This window comes from Dipodomys spectabilis, unplaced genomic scaffold (genome assembly GCF_019054845.1).
Source record: "Dipodomys spectabilis isolate Male_0828 unplaced genomic scaffold, ASM1905484v1 ptg000140l, whole genome shotgun sequence".
Classification (NCBI taxonomy): Eukaryota; Metazoa; Chordata; class Mammalia; order Rodentia; family Heteromyidae; genus Dipodomys; species Dipodomys spectabilis.
In genome coordinates, this window is record NW_024870817.1 from 21,709,246 (window position 1) to 21,729,552 (window position 20,307).

At 45.2% G+C, this 20,307-nt stretch overlaps 1 protein-coding gene across 1 annotated transcript in view; it reads right to left on the reverse strand.

Annotated features, from left to right (window-relative positions):
* Nucleotides 1–258: 258 nt before the first annotated feature.
* Thbs4 (thrombospondin 4) overlaps nucleotides 259–20,307 on the reverse strand; it is a 43,963-nt gene continuing 23,914 nt past the window's right edge. Inside the window, exons 9-22 of the mRNA XM_042690894.1 lie at nucleotides 18,417–18,485; nucleotides 17,321–17,473; nucleotides 12,673–12,777; nucleotides 12,326–12,433; nucleotides 11,450–11,609; nucleotides 9,894–10,012; nucleotides 8,861–8,913; nucleotides 6,884–7,077; nucleotides 5,520–5,698; nucleotides 4,789–4,837; nucleotides 4,501–4,697; nucleotides 3,702–3,874; nucleotides 1,430–1,569; nucleotides 259–926 (exon numbers count right to left, since the gene is read on the reverse strand). Of these exons, the coding sequence (XP_042546828.1) occupies nucleotides 865–926; nucleotides 1,430–1,569; nucleotides 3,702–3,874; nucleotides 4,501–4,697; nucleotides 4,789–4,837; nucleotides 5,520–5,698; nucleotides 6,884–7,077; nucleotides 8,861–8,913; nucleotides 9,894–10,012; nucleotides 11,450–11,609; nucleotides 12,326–12,433; nucleotides 12,673–12,777; nucleotides 17,321–17,473; nucleotides 18,417–18,485 (1,761 nt within the window). The 3' untranslated portion in view covers nucleotides 259–864. The remainder of the gene's footprint in view (nucleotides 927–1,429; nucleotides 1,570–3,701; nucleotides 3,875–4,500; nucleotides 4,698–4,788; nucleotides 4,838–5,519; nucleotides 5,699–6,883; nucleotides 7,078–8,860; nucleotides 8,914–9,893; nucleotides 10,013–11,449; nucleotides 11,610–12,325; nucleotides 12,434–12,672; nucleotides 12,778–17,320; nucleotides 17,474–18,416; nucleotides 18,486–20,307) is intronic.

Sequence of the window (20,307 nt, forward strand, 5' to 3'; positions counted from 1 at the left end):
AAGTCTAATACACAAATTAGGGCAGTTTCTGCCCTGTACAAAGAGCTCCTAGTAATACCATAGTTAGAGCATGTATTTTGACTCGGCTCACATGATCTCTCTACACCTCTAATGCTTGAGAGGCACGTAGGATTGGGTGTATGGCTCAAGTGCTAGAGTACAAGTATGAGGTCATGGATTCAAACCTCAGTACTGCCTAAGAAAAGAGGCATTCATACTTCACTTTTTCATCCAGCAAACATTTATTGATAGCAACTTCATATCTGGTACTATGGGATTATTTTCAGTATGTTCATATACCACTAGGGGGAGCCAAACATGAAAATAAGCATTAAGAATTCTGTTAATGGTTCTGTGGAAAGTGAGTGGGGTGGGGAGGGGAGATGGGAGGGCTTGGAACTATCAGGAAAAAATTGGGCCAGTGTGATGCAGGACTGGTCAGATGTTTTCCAAGGGAAAGTGCCCTTGGGGAAGTGTTTCTGGGACATCCCTCCTTAGAAAGAGGATGACATGGAAGCCATCACAGACCTGTCAGGTATGAAACTAGTTAATATGACCACAGGTAAGACCCTTACCTGGGTCTTCAAGTGCACACACTGCTCACTTGAGAAGACTGGCTTACCCTGCAAATTCTCTGTCCAGCCCTCAGAAAACCACCTATGCCATGGAAGCCTGAGCCATATGGAGACGACTTCGGAGTGTCACGCTGGTTAGAAACGACCTCTTTTCCTTTATTTCCACATTTGTATAAAAAAAAAAGTTTTGATATATTTGGGTTGGTGAAAGAAAGCTACAGTTTATACAAGGAAAATGATAGGATGTTAAAAATATATGGTTTTAGTATTTAGAAATTGCTTTCATAGTTTAATTATCCAAGCGATCGAAATTCTGGGTTTGAAACTCCTGGAAGTCCTCTGGGATGGTGTCTGCAACAGAAAGGGGGCACAAGGCGGATGGTTAGTAAGGATTCTTTGACCCAGGAATTCTGGCCATTGCATGCTACGCAAGCCCTGTAGGGGGCGCTGTCTGCCTGCCCAAGAGGCCCCGCAAGGCCCACAGCCATTTTTTGTTTCAGGCTGCTTTGCAAATTGTTGGATTTAAGCCAGCTAGTGCCCATTCAGAGACCTAAAGAAAATCAGCAAGCAGCGTGGCTTTTCAGTCTGTGAGCCACATGAAAATAAAGGTGCCTGTAAATTAAACTTCCGTTTCTTCCACACCCTAACCATGCAGTTAAATTCAGTTAAGTCTGAATTTCCACATCTGTAAAAGAGGTAACCTGAGGTCTACTTTTTAATCTGTTACACAGAGATGATCAGGTTTTAATGAGCATATGAGTTATGGCCATTGGGGCAGAAAGTATGTTATAGAAATAAGGTAGTGTTGTTTGATGCTAATAATAATATTGTTCAGTATTAAGAGTATATATTACCATTGCAGCGATACTTGAGGTTGGACCAGATGATGTTTTCTTGAGAGAAGCAGAAAACGCCAAGTCGGCCTCCACGCATGGTGGTGTCTATTGTGACCCCAGAATCAGCCACCAACTCAGAGCCTTCATAAAATCGCACTCTGCAGACAATACAGGTAGAGTAGGTCTCTGTGAAATCTAACCAAGGGTGAAGAGCTCATGGCGAGACCAGGGTCAGGGTCCCACTTCCTACTTCTACCTTTGCCTTTCTACTCTGAGTCCTACTGACCAGAACTGGGCTGCAGTGATCCCTCCTCCCTTTGCAACAGGAAGATCCTGATGGGAGGACCTGCGTGTTCATGTCTGAGTAACTTGCTTTCAAACAGTCTATGATGATGCTAGGCACCTAGTAAATGTGATAGATGCTTGCAGTTGAATTGAAAAAGAAATAGCCTGTTTTGTCACAGGTGAGGACTTTGTGACTTGTTTTGGGAGTTATCTTGTGTGGATATCATGTTTGACACTTCAATTTTTTCTTGAGTCTGGTTTATATTACTTGGAGTGACCATGATTCTCAACAAGAGTCAACCCTTTAGACCTCTGTAGGGGCTTTTTTGGTTGCCCTAGAGGCACTGAGTGACATAAACGAGGGTCACTAGATGCCTTGCAGTGCTTTGGAGAGAATAGCCAGAGCTCATCCCACACCCTGAATACATTTTGTAGTTTCCTCTAGACACATGGGAAAGTGAACAGCCTGTTTCTACCGAGAGGGGCTGAATTCCTTTTGACCACCATTTTAATGTAAATGATTTTAATGTAAATGGAATTTTCCAGGATAAATTGGAAATCTACTGACTCCCCTGTTTAGCTTTAAAATTAAGAGTTGTTCGCCGTTTTAGAACTTCATGTCACCATTGACAACACCATTGTGATATTAAAGTCACTGACATAGCAATCTGTAGTTAAATGTCACCCTTACCACGTGGCTGTTTCATTTTGTCTTCGGTGTGGTTGTGCCTCCAAATTAACATTATCTTGTTGCATATTGACTTATTTCTCATCTATTGTTAGGGCTCAGATTTTTTTTCTAAAATTATATACATAGGTAGATGACTTTTTTGGTAATCTCACTTGGGGGCAGAGAGGAGGAGGCATTTCAAAATATTTTTCATTTAAAAAGAGTAATTGGGCTTAATAGGGTTGAGAGCATGATCAGAATATATTTCTTACTTTGTAGTAAATGGAGTACACTGGACATAATGCTACGAAGAAGAGAATATGAATTATCCCTCAGACTTTCTGGTTCCACTAAGCTGCTTCTCTAGCTTGGGAAGGCGAGTACAATTCAAAACCTCCCTCTGGCATGAGTGTGCATCTCTTAGTGAGGAGTGATGCAGCACTAAGCAATGGAGACTAGTTAAAGCCCAGTCCTATAAAGAAACCAGGCAGTTCACATTGGCCTATGCAATGGACAGTTTTTGCTGTGCATGGTCTGTGTCAGGCATTGTACTGGCACTGAGGATATCAAGATAAAAAAAAAAGACACAGGTGTAGCTGGGTGCTGGCGGCTCACACTTGTAATCTTAGCTACTCAAGAAGCTGAGATCTAAGGACCAAAGTTCAAAACCTTGGATAGCAAAGTCTATGACTCCTATCTCCATTTAACCACTAAAAAGCCAGAAGTGGAGGTGGGGCTCAAGTTGTAGAATACTAGTGTTGATTAAAAGAAAAACAAAAGCTAAGGGACAGTGCCCTTGTCCTGAGTTCAAGCCCCAGGACTGAGGAGGCGGGTGTGTGTGGGGGAACAACAAAAGCAAACAGACCCACAGGTGCTATTCTCATGGTTTGTATGACTCAGTAGTGAAAATAGACTGGAAGGGCTCAGTGCCTTCAGCATGAGTCATGAAACAGGAAGTGATTACACAGGGTCCAGAAGAGTCTTCGGAGGGTGCGGGTGGCATTGCAGCAGCGCTCCCCCCCGCGTCCCCCTCCTACCCATCAGCGGGTAACACTATCAGGCTGCCTTAAGATCCTGGCTATTCAAGTCCATCAACGCCCCAAGGCTCCTTCCCACTCAAGCACCCTCACTTCCCGCTTGGCCCTTCTGATGAAGGTGCCAGCTGAGGCTAGTGTCTTCCCCTCACTTCTTTTCTGGGAGCCCCGGCCTGAGATTGTGGGTGTCCTGGTCCATTCCTGAGGACTCTCTGAAATCAGGACTGCTCAGAGAAATGAAGCTCTGGGCTAGAGAGAGGGAGCGTGTGCTTAGATCCAAGAGAGGAAGGGCCTGGCCTACCTGATGTAGCCCACTTGGGGCCTGTGCTGCAGGAACCAGCGGTAGGACACCTTGTCTTTCCAGCCCACGTTCCTGGAGTCCTTCCACAGCAGCCGGACTTGGTCACTGGTGTCCCCTGTGTGCCACAGGGAGTTCCGGAGATGCTCCCCGGGGCCTGTCTTAGACTTCACTGCCTGGAGGAGGCGCAAGCAAGGTGTTAGAACAGGACACACAGCCCACCCTTCCTTCCCCGAGGTGACAAGGTGGTGGCGAGTTCACTATTATGATAAGCCACCTAGGACCAGGCTGAAAGCCTAAAACTTAAATGCCATGTCTATAGAGGGGACCCTAGATCCCAAGAACTGAGCGGTGAACAATACTACGCCACCCACTCCACATTTTTCCTCCCATGCTTCCGGGGCTCCCTACATTTGCCCAATAAGAGCTCCCACCTAATGCCTTCATGCTACAGTTGATCTTCTGTCCTAGCAGGTTGACAGAGGGGACCCCAAATTCCTGTACACAGTTGGGCTCTTTAGTGACAGACATTAACCAGTTTTCAACACTGTGTCTAAAGCATACCCCCAACGTTCCAATATCCTTCACTCACTAAGGTCAAGATTCCTACTAGGAGAGCTGCCTAGAGACTGGTACAAAAGAACAAAGGCAAAGTCACTGGGCTTGGCCCTCTTCTTCCCTGACTTGAACATCAGCATGAGTGCATCTGTTTCTTAGATTAAATGGCATTTGGGAGAACTTAGAACTTAGGGGATGAAGGGCCTAGAAGAAAGGGAGATGAGGGCCTTCGAACCATCGATACCTTGAGCTGAATGCCAGGCTCCGCAACAGCTCGGAACGGTGTGGCTTGCCAGTATGTCTGCTCTGTCTGCTTCCACATGACCACGTAGAAGCTGGAGCTATCTTGGTAACCAAAGATAAAGCCTGCATAGTCATCATCTGTCTGAGTATTTACGTGGAAGGTCCCTTCAAAGTCAACACCATTAAACGCAGTGTACCCTGCAGAGACAGGCAAGGTTAGAACACAAGGCAAGCCACATTAGCCGCTGGCACAATCCTACAGGATCTGTAGCTGAGTCCCTGCACGTACCCACTGCCAGGCCAGGATCACTGTTCATGGTCTGCACGATCTCCATACCCTGTGGGAAGAGTTGATGGGATTAAGAACAGTCCTGAAAAGGACCAAGTAAAATTGGGGAAGCCCAAAACCTCAGACACAACGAGTGACTCGTATAAGGATTTCACTATCTAAGTAGTTTCCCTATCTTGTTTTATGCTTCATGTACTAGAAAAAAAACCAGTGGTGAGGTTTGAATAAAGCTTGAGCTGTAATTTTTGCTGATTGTCACTTAAACTGATTCAATAAACCCTAACCTGGGGACTATAGCACACACACACACACACACACACACACACACACACACATCTTTGATAAGCAAAATTTGCTCTGTTACTCTGGAAAGTCTCCTAAACCTCTCTGTGCTGTTCTTCTTTACCTACACAATAAGGGGACTTGCAGGAGGCAGTCTGTTGTCTGTTTTAGAAGTCAGGGATGTGGTTCTAGGGTTAGACTGCCTGGGTTCCAATCCCAGTTGTCGAAGACACTTACTTCAGTGCCACCATTAGCAAGTATTAAAGCTTCCTAAGACTTCATTTCACCATCCTGGATATGGGCAGAATGCAAGTTCTTTGTCTCAGGGCTACTGGGACAAATTGAGTGCCACCTGGCAGGTAGTCAGCAGCCTAGCCTGGTGCTTCCCTCCATCAGATGGGCCTCTGTTAGAGGCAAAGCAGAGCTGCTGCCAACGCTGAGACACTCACCTGGTTCAGGACCACCCAGTTGGGGTCGATCTGGGCATCCCCTTCGGGGTCCAGGACTACGGTCTGGTAGGCCCGGAAGTCTGTCAGGGTGATCTCGGCATTCTCCGGGCAGACATCAATCCGATCAATGACATGATCCTGGTCGAAGTCACTCTCACAGATGTCTCCCACCCCATCCCCTGAGTGGGTGAGAAAAGGCACAGGAGCTCAATAATGCCCACCTTTCCTTCCTGAGTAGATGGGGCTGTGCAGGAGAGACAGGAAAAGCCCAAGCCCCGACCCCAGGGCCCGTGATGTGATTTCCATCATTGTTGAGGGAGGAGCCCTGGGGTGGGTCTTCCTGAGCTACGCTGTGCCCATCCTGGAGCCCTCATGATGAGGGACCCAGCCAGCCCTCAGGGGACACTCAGAGTTTCTTTTTTCTTTCTCCAGTCATGGGCCTTGAACTTTGGGCCTGGACACTTTCCCTAAGCTATTTTTGCTCAAAGCTAGTATTTTACTACTTCAGCTACAGCCATTTCTGGCTTTTCCTGTGATTAATTGGAGGTAAGATTCTCAAGGCTTTTCCTGCCTGGGCTGGCTTCAGACTGTAATCCTCAGATCTCAGCCTCTTGAATAGCTAGGATTACAGGCGTGAGCCTCTGACCACTCTGAGTTTCTTAAAATACCAATTGAGCAGTTGGCCTCTAATTTGTTCCCAGCAAGTTCTTATTACATGCAGTTGGGTTCTAAGTGGTGGGTCTTAAGCCTTTGTAGACCATAACGTAGGAAGCTTATCATATCAAAGATGAGCTGTTAGTGGTCTGTAGGCTAAATCTAATCCACAGTGTGTTTTGTTCAGCTAGTATAAATTTGAACGATTGGAATTTGCATCAGTGTGAATGCACCCTCTCTCCAGCTCACCATTGGTCTGCTCCACTCCCTGCCTTCTCATATCTGCCTGGGAGTACACAGTACCTTCCCTGCCTGGCCCTGCAGGCCCCTGGGTTGGTGAACCCAGTGTATGCCATTTCTACTGTGTCCTCGCTGTCTAGCTCCCAGTGGAAGTGAGCAAAGACTGTGAAGCTGATCTCCAGGCTCCTTGGGGACTGAGCTGTATTATGTGGCTGTATCCTGTTGTGTGTGTTCTCATCTCTGGCTGCTTAGAAAGATGCAAAGTTGAGACGCTTTACTTGAATTGGAGATGGTTGTCTCTCAGAAGTCTACTGGCTAAGCTGCAAGCTGCAGCTACACAGAGAAGCTGGGTTTGAAGCAGCAGATGACGGGAGCTACGAATGCTGGAAAAACTCTGTGTCCTCAGGGTCCTGCGGAGGTGTCATTCACATGTGTGGCTGGAAGGGAGCCTGGATCCCGAGTCTACTTACTGTTGCTATCCTCCTGAGCTGGGTTGGGGACCAGCCGGCAATTGTCTGGGCCAGGGGGCACCATATCTGGGATGCCATCATTGTCATCATCGTCATCACACTCATCACCAATTCCATCCTTATCAGTGTCGAGTTGGGAGCTGTTAATGACGGTGGGGCAGTTGTCTGTGCTGTCCTGGTGGCCATCTCCATCACTGCAGATGAGAGAACATATAGTCGGGAGTGTCTTTTTTTTTTTTTTAAATCAGACCCAGGAGGGTCATTTGCTTTGATAAGCGGATAAGACTTAAGGGTCTCAGAGACAATTTTCCCACTTTCCCAACCTCTTAAAATAAGCATCCATGTCTTATTCAAGGAGATAAGAGACTGTTCCTATGATTTGAGATGGAGCTTCCTGACCATCCCTGGGCACTGCTAGATGACACCACCTCAGAGGGCATGGGAAGGGCACAGGGCAAGCGACAGTGGAGCCAGCCTCCCTGTGGGGACCCGGCTCAGCCACTGAAAGGATGGCTCAGAGTGTTCCAGCTCTGCCCACCTGATTCTTACTCTCCCTCTTCTTTTTATCTGATATTAGTATTGTTTGAATTCAGGGGTTCAAGCTGGCCCTGACTTTTCTTCTTTCTAGCTTGATAGGCCACTGACGGTGAGCCTGCTTTGTCCCTTAGAAGATTCTTGGAGTCTACTGAGACCACTTTTGGCAACTTGGGGGAAAAAATGGCTATTCCTTTTACCCTACTCCATCTGCATCCTGTCTTGTCCTGGGAACTGTCCCTGCATTCTCTAGGAGAGGATGCAGGAGGAAAACTAGGGGCCAGTATATACCCTTCAGACCCCATTATTTGGGTAGAAGGGGCCTGAAGAAACTGAGGCCAGCTCAGACAAGCAGAATACTGCAGCTCAAATGGCAGAACTGTGTTGTATAGCGAGGCTGCTTTTTTTTTTTAACAGCATAAGATTGAGCTATTTCTATTAGCAGCCATCCTATACTGCCCCAGATCATTGTATGTGAAACCAAGCAATTCCTGTCCTCCCCTAGGTTCAAGTTTGTGGGAATTGAAATGTGGCATTACAAGTCATTTGTTTTAGGCAAATATCCAGAGTCTGGTAGATAGGCTACTTTAGAAAATTTCATAGATGCTTATCAGTACAGAATGACCAGCAACAGGGAATATTCTTGATGTAGATCATTTAGGTAGTTGTCAGTGTGCCAGTCCCAACTTCCTCTCTGCAATGCAAAGAGCCATCCATCTTAGCCTCCAGCCCACACTGCCCCTCCTGTACAAGGATGGCAGTTATAATGAACACAGCCTCCATTTTCTCCATGTCACCCGAGGGCCAGCATTACATGGGGAGCTTTCCTTACATTATCCCGAATCTTCCCTATAATCTGCAAGATGCATTTCATCATATCTACTTTGTTGGACAAAAAAAATGCCAGAGACTCTTAAGAGACAGGATATGTTTAAGTTCATTTAACTGGTAAGCATGGCAAGCAAGGACATGGAGCACAAAGGAGATGGGACTTCCTAAGAGCTGTCCTTGAGCAAGGTTGCGTGGAGAACTGAGTCTAGGACCCATGGATCGGGAGAGAAGCCATGCCTCTCACGCTTTGCTTTGGGATCCTTGCCTTGCCATCCCTGTCCCAACCACCGGATTCTAAGAATTCCCCAAGGAGAATAGCTGGCTTGTAAGAGTTGTATATCCAGTGTCTCACTCTAGAGCCCATCGGCTAGACTGCTTCTCCTTTAAGACAGCTTAGCTGCTGGACTGTCTAGCAGCCCATTTGGACATAACCACCCCTATACTACATTTTCAGAGGCGTATGATGGCCTTGACCAAGGAAGAGCCACTGCCCTGTCAGTAGCTGAATTCACCCAGAGATCCTAAAGGAAGGCATCTTCAGAAAGCTCTGACACTGAAAGCTCTCTTTAGATGTTTGTACCTGCTTCTCTGCAGCTGGGAGATGTGTCTTACCTGTCCTGATTAGTGTCACAGGAGTCCCCAACCAGATCATTATCCACATCAGACTGCAAAGAGAACACAACATGTTATTTATCCTTGGGCTTGCATGTACAGAATGTTCCAGAGAAGGCAGAGCTGGCCCATCTTCACTGGATTTCAGGAATTATTTCTCTGGGACTCAGGAGGTATGAAACTGCAAAAGGACAACACCATATTGGTGTAGGCAAAATGCTGAATTTTCAAAAAAGCCTTCTAAATATCAAGCTTCATCAAGGGACTGCCTACACACCAGATGAGCTGATTGGAAAGGGTGCTGGGCAGCACGGTGGCAGGTGGAGACGTGGTACTCTGGCACGAGTTGGAAGGGAGCCAACCGCAGCCTGAGGGACAAGGAAAATTGACTTTGTTTGCTTCTGCATTTTGGATTTGAGTCAAAATGGGAAGTGAGTCACCGAGGGCAAGAACGATTCTCCTTTCTCAGGGCCTCAGAAACAAATGGCACCTCATGCCCAATGATCCAAACGGGGAGGGGGATGAGAAGGAAAACTGAACGCGTCACTGACGGACCTTAATCTGACCTATCCATACACAGGCTGTGGAGGGGCTTGGGACTAGAGAGACATGTGATTAGGCTCCCAGTGGTTCCTTACCATGTTCTACTTTCCTTAAAAGAAACAACCACCACAGGGGCATCATTCAGCCCATGTTACTAATGCCATTGGTGCTCTACAGCTGTGAGCTGGAGCTCCAAGGGGTTCAGAAATCCCCATCCAGCCTCTTATAGCTGCAGACCATCATGCTCAGGCCAGGTATGTTATTTCCCCACTTGTGCTTTATTTACTTACTGTAAAGGTGATGTACAGAGGGGTTTACAGTACGTAAGTCAGGTAATGAGTACCTTTCTTTTTTGTGCTTTCTTATATAAGTAGCACTAGTGAAGAACTGGCCAACAGGCTCCGCTGTGCATGCCTCCACATTGGTCTTAAAGGAGTGTTTGCACAAAGGAGTTCAGCCCAGAGTTTGACTTCCCCTGTGTCCTACTGACCTGGTTTGGGTTGCTGATATCAGGGCAACTGTCACAGGCATCCCCCACACCATCACCATCCTTGTCTCGCTGGTCCCGATTGGGAACTTTGGGGCAATTGTCCAAAATGTTTTTTATTCCTGCAAGAGAAGAATGCTCCCTTGGGTCAAGGGGATGTCACAGATAGGAATGGAATACAGTGGTTTTTAGCTGCTCTAGAGTCCAGGCTCTGGAGTCAGTACCTTCTGCTGGGCCATGGACTCATTACAGCTCTACCTTTCTCAGCAGTTACCTGGAGGCTATTTCAAAGGAAGGGTATTGGAAGACTTAAAATGAATGGCTCTCCAAAGCAATTAGCACTTCAATTTATCCTAGATGTCAAGGGCTGTGACAGTAAACTAGAGATGGGGCCATGGTGACTAGGTAGGCTAGCACTAGAGAGGGGAAGGTCCGGACCATGACTGAGACACAAGGGCTCTGGGAAATATTGTGTTGACGCCAGACCCCATTGGAACCTTCTCATCCTCCCTTTGCATTCAATCAGGTCGTGTTGGTAGCTTGGAATCAAGGACAATGGGGAGAAGGAGCATTGTGGAAACCAATTGGGGCTTTCTTCGGGATGTTCCACTGAACTGGTTTGCTGGGTATTTGCTGGATTGGGGCCATCAGTTGTGGTCACAGATGTTGAGATCATCTTTTAGGGATGTATGGATGTTCGTGTGTGTGTGTGTGTGTGTGTGTGTGTGTGTGTGTGTGTGTGTGTGTGTAATGGTTAGAATTTTTCTCCAGATAGTCCTCTATGATGTGATATGAAGGTCAGAAACTCTCAAATTCTGGGCTTAAATGATAGCTGTCCATGGGATTCATCCAGAAACAAATATCCTTCCTCAGCTACCATGGGGCCTCAGGGCTGGCAAGCTCCAGGAGGGGCCCCTCACATGGATCTCACAGGAAGTCTCAGTGGTGGCGTCTCTGAAGCTGAGCACTCCTGCTTGTACATCTCTACTCAGAACAGGCAGGGTGTGACCACACCTCCCTGGGACTGCCTAGCTCTCAGCAGAAACCTGCCTCCAAGGGGTAGCCCCTGGCCCTGATCAAAGCTCATCTCCCTTGTCTTGGGTCACAGAGGGTATCGGGGACTGGAAAGAGGAATGGCCTGGGAAGGCAGATGCTCTGCAACAACACCACCATGACATCACACTGCTTAAAGGGATGCTAACAGAGTGTCTGGAAATGGTAGAGTCCCAGAAACATCGGGGTTATTAAACAGGACTGTATACTGTCTTCTTCCATAGGAACAAGCCAAATACAGGCCAAAGTGAATCACTGCACAGTTGTTTCTACATTTGACAGAGGACATAGGAAAGGGGACAACTTTGGGGGGAGGGGAGTAGTTGAGGTGGGAGGGGAGGGATGGTAGGGGAAAAACAAAGGAGGGGGTAACAATGTTCAATAGGAAATGGACTCATTACCCTACTCATGTAACTGTAACCCCTCTGTAGTATCTTTACAATAAAAAATTAAAAAAAGAAAAGGGGACAAATAAATCCCCAGTGAAAGACAGTGAAGCAACCCACCGTCCCCATCCATATCATCATCGCAGGCATCTCCGTTGCCGTCCCCGTCAGTGTCTCTCTGGTCGTTATTGAGGACAGTCCTGCAGTTGTCACAGGCGTCCCCAAAGATGTCTTTATCGCTGTTCCTTTGGTCCACATTGTGGGTCAGGACACAATTATCCTGAAAAAAGAGGCAGTGGGACACTTATGCAGACTTCTACTGAATTCATCCCCCCACTGTTACGAACGGTCAGAGCTTTGGTAACTACATCTGTCAGGTGTGTGTGTGTGTGTGTGTGTGTGTGTGTGTGTGTGTGTGTGTGTGTGTGTGTGCCTATATATATATATATATATATATACATATACACATAGTATGTATATGTATATATATATACATACTTTCTGTGCCCAGCTTGCTTTGAACTGCAGTCTTCAGATGTTAATCTCTTGAGTAGTTAGGATTGCAAGCATGAGCCAAAGGTACCTGGCTGTCAGTTGTATATTTTATTTGACCATTGCGGGGCTTGGACTCAGACCTTGGGCACTGTCCCTGAGCTCTTTTGCTTAAGGTGAGTGCTCTATTACTTTGAGCCAAGCACCACTTTTGGTTTTCTGGTGGTTAATTCGCAATAAGAGTCTCATAGCCTTTCCTGCCCAGGCTGGCTTCAAACTGTGATCCTCAGCTCTCAGCCTCCTGAGTAGCTAGGATTATAGGAGTGAGCCACTAGCACCCGGCTCAGCTGTACATTTGTGAATCTTATAGGTGAATGAATTGCAGTGCTGTGGGGACACAGGCATGGAGATAACATTTGGGATGATTAACAGTTCACTTCATGGGCTTTCCTCCACAGTCCCTGGCATGTGGCATTTTGCAGGCCCTCCCCACAAAGCAGGTACCTGTTCATTTAGGATCCCATCTCCATCAGCATCCTCATCACAAGCATCTCCAATGCCATCTCCATCTGCATCTTCCTGGCCGGAGTTCGGTACATACTTGCAGTTATCCTACATGGGAAATAGGTCCATGACATCCTGTATATTTGTCTCATTTCAAAAACTATTCCTGCTCCCCAAACTGATGGTGGCTGCCTGGCTTTAATATCAGTGGCTGTTTTGGTTCATTTAAAATTGCAGCTATTAAAAATATAATTTAAGTGGGATGCGCAAAATCTCTACTTCCTGTAAGATACAGGTTTTGAAAGGCCTCAGCCTTTGTGTACTTTTCCCCTGCTCATCCTCCTTACTTTTTTGCAGTTCCTGGCAGAGCATGGAAGTTCTTCATCAGGGTAACTGTCAATGTCCACATCCTTTCCGCAGACATAACCATCACCAGCCCAACCAACTCCACACTGTGAAAAGAAAGCCCATTAGAGCCCTGGAAAGCTGAGGCTGGCATTGGGGAAGGTGATCCACAGGACCTCTGCTTCACTATGAGCATCCTCTTGGGAAAGGCCTGGAGCCTAATAGTCTAGTCGAGTGGGATCTAAGAACAATTGAATGGACTGAGTGAGGTAGTTGACACCTCAGTCCCAGTTACGCAGAAGGCATACATAGGAGAATCATGATCTAAGATAGCTGAGGCAAAAACGCAAGAGTCTACCTGAAAACTAACCTAAAGTATAAAAAGGCTAAGTGACATGTCACTAGTTAATAGTGTAGTTAAACCAGGTAAGGCACCCAAACTTATAAGGTCCTGACTTCAAACCACAGTATCAGATCAGAAACAGAAACAAATAGCCAGGTGTTGGTGGCTCATGCCTGTAATTCTAGCTCCTCAAGCTGAGGATTGCAGTTCAAAACCAGAATGGGCAGGAAAGTTCATGGCACTCTTCTCTCCAATTAATCACTAAAAGATGGAAGTGGAGCTGAAGCTCAAGTAGTGGAGCATCATCATTGAGCAAAAATGCTAAGGGGCAGCCCTGGACCTGGCATGAACGATGAACAAAGAAACGATTTAGTTTTCACTGGTTTCTAATTCAAAATGCTTAAAGGGAGATGGATAGAGAAATGGGTTTTCGCACCTGTGCCTCAGGCGACCAAGCAACCCACTGTCATCTAGAGCATCAGAGACAGTCTACAGAAACCATCAGCGCACTGTATCTTATGTCTGCTATCAATTGATAGCACACATTTATATGTATATACGGGTCTATACTTTAAAAAACCTATCTTGGAGATCTTTTTGTATTTTTTTTTTTCTGGTCCTGGGGCTTGAACTCAAGTCCTATGAACTGCCTCTGAGCTTCTTTTGCTCAAGGCTAGCATTCTACCACTTGAGCCACAGTGCCACTTCCTCTTTTCATATTAGTTCCTATAGACCATGGTTTCTAACACCTTTCCTATTTCTCACAATTTTTTTATAGATAATTCTAGTACATTTGTCAATCTGCATGTGTGCTAGTTTCATTGCCAGGAATTCCTGGTTCAAAGAGTTATCTGTATTTGTAATTTTGGGTTATGGTCCAAATATTCTTCATCTGATTGTCCAGTTTATGGCCACCCCTCTCCTTTTTCTTTGTTGTGTTGTTTGTATTGTTTTGAGACAGAGAATTGCTGGAGCTCAGGTTAGTCTCAAACTTATAATTCTCCTGGCTCAGCCCCACAAGTGCTGGGATTATAGGCATGCGCCCACCATGCCCACTTATGTGTCATCTTGCATCGGAGTCGTATATCTGAATTGAACAGTCTTCTGGATCAATTTCCACTAAAGAAAGAATCTTCCAAAGTACTTAGTCTCCATTCATACTCTTTTCTTCTAGCTGAAGATGGTCATATGCATGCAGTACTAGATCTCTTTACCACCCCCTCCCTGGAGATGTCCAAATCCTAGACTTTGGGAATGGATTGTGGGAACTTTCTTCTCTACAAGGGCCCACTGTGAGCTTAATATGAATCCACCTCAGGTTGTGGCTACTCTGTGGCTACCCACAGCAGTTGAGAGCAAGCATGTACTAACAGCAGAGTAAGTGTGAGAATAGCAGCTGTTCTAAATTGGATTTTCTGTTTTTGGTTGTGAGCCTTGAACTCAGGGCTTGGGTGTTGCTCTTGAGCTCTTTTGTTTAAGGGTAGTTCTCTATCACTTTGAGCCACAGCACCACTTTCAGTTTTTGAGTAGTTAATTGGAGATAAGAGTCTCATGGGGACTTTTCTGCCTGGGCTGGCTTTGAGTGATCCTCAGATCTCAGCCTCCTGGGTAGTTAGGGTTACAGGCATGAGCCATCAGCACCCAGCTAAACGGGATTCTTTACTACCCTTGTATTTGTGCTTACAATGATGTTTTCAGGTCATCATTCCCCTATTTTGCAGAAGAATCAAGTAATCTAAGCCTGGGTCAGTGTCTTGACCAGGCTCTCAGAACTGGGAAATGTGACATTCTTTCTGTCCCTTTGACTTTCTGTACCTGATTGACTTTGGCCACTTCCATGTGGCTAATGTGCGGTTTTGGTTTTCCCTCTGATAATCCATATCCGCAGTGGCCTACTGAAAGGGCAACTGATACGTCATGGAGAAAGGAAACCCTTTCAGAAGGGTGTTTGGAGGGTCTGAAAATGAGCCCATGCTCAGGGTGGGCTCTCTACGAGGGAACAGGCCAGATAGGAGAAGGAAGAGGGGGGAATGGACACACACACACACACACACACACACACACACACACACAGACACACATCATAAATGCAAAGGGAAGAAAAGTCAAACTGGGACAGGAGAGAAGATGGAAAGAATTTGAGAAAGACAGAGCCAAGGGGAAAAGCCACGTGAGCCTGTGAAATGTCCTGGCCTCTAACCACAGTAAGGTGCATTCAGACTGGCCACTTCCTTGCCTGTCATCTGTGCTCCCTCTGCAGCCAGAATTAGAAAGCAGGGCTCGGAACAGAGCCCTCCCTTGCCCGGGTACCCCCTGCCCGCTCAATGGTTTCGGCAGCACCTTTGCAGGGCCTGGATAGTTCAGTGGTGGGTTCTGGCTCCTGACTCATTTTAATGAGGAAAAAAAAATTTCCTCTAGGAACAAATACATTTTTAATGAGACATTTTCTGGCAGATTAAATTATTTTAGTAGTCACACCGAGTCTATTAATCTTTTGCCATCTGTCATTGTGCCTTATTAGAAATTCAAAAGCATATTAAGAGCCCCATCACCCATCCTCTTAGGGGAGTTATCAATTTGTTCACAGAAAATGAGGATTTAAGTACAGTTATGTACTTGGTTTTAATGAATACTTTTTTTTTTAAATAAACACACTCAACTAACAGGAATTAAGGAAATTGTGGGGTTTCTCCCCTCTGACACAGCACATTCCTTCAACCTGACCTTATTTCCGAATATTAGTACTGCCAGGAAAGACTGATTTTATTATATTTATTTTTTCTGTTTATTTTTGACTTTTCTTATTATTCCCATATGAAAAGTAATATACTTGCTGTAGAAAAGTTTCCAGGCAAGAAGGAAACCTAAGTTTGAAGTATATATATATAAAAAAAAGAGGGCTGGGCACTGGTGGCTCATACTTATAATCCTAGCTACTCAGGAGGCTTGAGATCTGCAACCCTGACAGGAAAGTCCATGAGACTCTTATCTCCAATAAACTACTCAGAAAAAGCTGGTAAGGCATTAGCCTTGAGCACAGAGAAGCTGAGGGACAGTGTCCAGGCCCCAAACTCAAGCCCTAGGATCAGCGAGAGAGAGTGGGGGGGGGGGTGGGGAGAGGGAGAGAGACAGAGACAGAGACAGACAGAGACAGACAGAGACAGAGACAGAGACAGACAGAAACAGAGACAGACAGAGAGACAGAGACAGACAGAGACAGAGACCGAGGCAGAGACAGAGACAGAGACAGAGACAGAGAGCCAGACAAATAACACAGACAGACAGACTAAGACAGAGACAGCAAAAGGAAGCTAGGCATGATGATGCATGCCTGTATTCTGAACATGCCTGTATTCTCAACTTAGAAGGTGGGGGCAGGAAGACCATGAGTTTAAGGTCAGCCCAAAGATAGTGAGTTCCTATCTCAAAAAACCCATATAAACAGAAGGGCTGGGGATATAGTCAAGTGGCAGAGAGCTAGTCTAGCCTGCACAATGCCCTAGGTTCAATTCCCAGCACTCCCTTGCCCCACACACCACACACGGGGGGGGGGGGATTCTAGAATCTACACTGCTGCCCAGAGAGGAGAGGACCACTGTAACTGAAGGGCCACCAGCTGCCCTAGAAGTGAGGAGGAAGTGAGCATCTCATGTCAGCTCACACATCAGTGCCCCTGATCCTTCTGGGACTTGGTAATGATGATGCCAAGGAGCCTTGCTCTGCACAGAGGGCCCAGCTCAGTTCAGGCCCCTCAGCTCATCTGGCTCAGATAGGCTCTAGGGATAGGAATATATAGAAGACTGGCCACACTCTTCCTCTGAGAGGAATACAAAAAATAGTGCCGTCACACTCTTCCAACTACCTGCAGGAGACAGGTCTCTGAGTGTTTACAAGAGCCCATCGCCTCCTAGTTCTGCACTGTGACTCACCCCTAGGAGTGCTAGGCCTGATTGACACAGGATGTTATAAGGGTCAGGACAGGTAGAAATGACAGTGGATAGGGCAGGGGGCAATATGGCGACTCCATCACTGCCCTGCCGCTGGCTCTATGGACCTTTTCACCAAAGGTGGCTGGAAGTTGGGGTCCTATCATCCAAGCTAGCCTAAAGGATGGGGTGTACACATGGCCAAGAGGGAGGAAAAAAGCAACTCAAGGTCAGAGGGCCATCAAACAGCTCCCCGCAGAGCCGGGTGCCCCGCTGACGCTACTTTCTGCCCCCACTCTGATAGCAGCATTTTCGTTTTGCAGCACCTTGATCCCGAAGCAAGTTGAAATGGGAAGACTGTTTAAAAAGCAAATAACTTACCACACATGTCACATCTCCCTGCCTCTCTTCAATGCATTGCGCATTCACACTGCAAGGGTTCAGTTCTGGATTTCTGCAGTTTCTTTCTGTTTTGCATCCTCTTGTCTGATCACCAGTGTACCCAGGTTTGCATGGCCCACAGCGATAAGATCCCTATAAAGGACCAAGATAAAACTATGAGTCAGGAGCTCACAGTGGCTATGAGCCTAGAGCTGTTGTTTATTTTCCAATATACTTAGGGATGTCCTCAGCGATGCCAGGGTTGAGTGAAGCTCAGGCCTACCTCTCTGCTTACGTGCTTGTCTTACAAGATCATGTGCATGTTGATCAACTCATCATTAGACTGGATTCTGTGACCAGCCATGGGCACAATAAAGGACAGACTTGAACACAAGTGTGTGTGTGTGTGTGTGTGTGTGTGTGTGTACACATATTTTCAACGTGTTTCTATTTTGTGTGTGGGGGTACTAGGGCTTCAAATCAAGTTCTCTCTATCTCTCACTTGGCTTTTTCATTTAAGGCTGGCACTCTACCACTTAAGCCACAGCTCTACTTGTAACTTTTGCTGGTTAATTGAAGAGTCTCATGGACTTTTCTGCTTGTGCAGGCTTCAAACTGGGACCTTCAGATTTCAGATTCCTGAGTAACTAGGAATACAGGTGTGAGCCACGAGTGCCCAGCAGGATTTTAATTTAATACAATTGCTTTTCAAAAGTTTTATGAAAATAAAGGATAATATTTGGGAATTGTATAGTCACTGAACACTGATCTGTTAATATAAACTAACAAAGTCCTTATATTTTTAAGGTACAAGGATAATATTTTATTGAATAAATAGTTATCTAACAGCACCATATTGCAATCTTCATAGAAAATACAATTCAAACTCAACATCTACAAAATTAGTCTTACATAAAAATTACTTGTGAAGTTACCCTTATAGTGAATGCATGTACAACCACACACTTTTGTCCTAATTCTGCCCACGTGTCCATTGTCCCATGTTTGATGTGTGTTTGGGGTTCTGACCTTCAAGCACACACTTGTTTCAGTGCCAAACTCTGTGCTCATAGGAAGAGCCGTAGGAACTACTCACCAACGTGTTAATACAGATAGAATTGAGAACACATGCTCCATTGCGACACTCATCCACATCGGTGCACACCTAGACAAAAGAGTGTAAAGAAGCTTTAGGGAGAGAGACCTGTGGCATAGACAGAGATGCACATAAGACATCTCTGTGTGAGTGAAGACAGAATTTCAGGTAGGATGTTGACCTGGGGTTGTTTAAGCCATCTGTGGGCATTTGTAGCATCTATGAGTAATCTAATTGCAAATGGCCTTCATAGAATTTAAAGTAGCTCAGAAAAGACAACTTGTACAACTCACCTCCATAGCATTTTTAGTCAGTACAGGATTTATTATTTTTATCCTTTTATGAGACTCAGTGTTACTTCCTTGGAGAATTCTTCAATTCTGGAAAATTCTCTGCTTCTCTTCACTTTTATTATTTGTATTCTTTTTAAACTACCCTTAGACAAATATATATATATATATATATATATATATATATATATATATATATATATATATATATATTTGGTTTAGTCATGAGGCCTGAACTCTGGGCCTGGGCGCTGTCCTTCAGCTCTTCAGCTCAAGGCTAGCGCTCTACCACTTGAGCCACAGCGCCACTTCTGGCTTTTTTCTTTTTTCTTATGTGGTGCTGAGGAATCGAACCTAGAGCCTCATGCATGCAAGACAAGCACTCTACCACTGAGCCACCTTCCCAGCCCAAGACAAATAATTTTATTTTCATTACCATCCTCATTTGCCCTTTACCCTCCTGTTTATTTTTTCACATCTTTATTCTTCTGTGCTTTGTTCTCAAAGCATTCCTGAGGCTCATCGCTCAGTCTACGCACTCCTAGTTTGCTAGGTCGAATCTGTTTCACCACTTGTTGATCAATAATTATTTTTCATTGATAAAAGTTTTTTTTTTAAATTTTATTTTATTTTATTTGAGAACATACTGTACAGAGGGGTTACAATTACATGGGCAGGATAATGCATACATTTCTTACCAAGCATTGCAGCCTCCTCCTTTGTTTACCCTTGACCTCCCTTCCCAGCTCATTGATAAAAGTTTTATCAATGCTATTCAAATTTGTTTGGTTTTCTCACAATACTCAATTCTTTAATTATGATTATCCATTCCTTTTTTATCCATTTGTCCATTTAAGGTTAAACATTTCATGATTTGTCATAGTAGTTTCTTCATATGAATTGCTATTTATGAACCTATCCTTGTACCCTGACTTTTTGCATGGGCATTCCATTGTCCTTGCATTTCTTTGACTTTAGCCAGGGCATTTGGAGCTTTACTGCTTCAGTACTGGTTTTTTATGCTAATATTTTGGCATGTCTTTTTGCACTGTGTGTGTTAATACTGATTAGAAGCTCATAACTGTGTAAGGTATTAACTTGGTACTTTGCTTTGTGATGGGAAATTTTCATTTTTGCCAACTATGTCCTGAGGCTGAAGTCAAACTCCCTTGCATCTTAGAGATAGTAAAGTTTTTTTTTTTTTTTTGTCATTTCAATGTAACGAAGACAGTAATTCTCTGAGGCTTCTGGCTTTAGGCAGGCATGCTAAGTCTTCCTAAATCTCCAAGACTGCATTTGCTATATTCAAGAAAGTGTTAAAACCACCCATGCTCTTGCCACCCCTCAGCTTCAATTCATAGTACTGGCTTTTCTTCTTTGTTTCTAGAAGCCGCACCATTTCCTTTCATTCCTTTTGACCTTTGATAATGCATTAAAATTTGTCATCACATTTTAGCAAACTGGCTCCCTCTATTTCAGTTTGGTCTGCCATATTGCTGGGAATCAAGAGCATATATCAAGCCCAGTAAATTTCATGTTGTCTATTTTTCTTGGTTTAGTCAGTCTTGGAGATTTTGTCATTGGAAGAGAAGAAGAAAAAC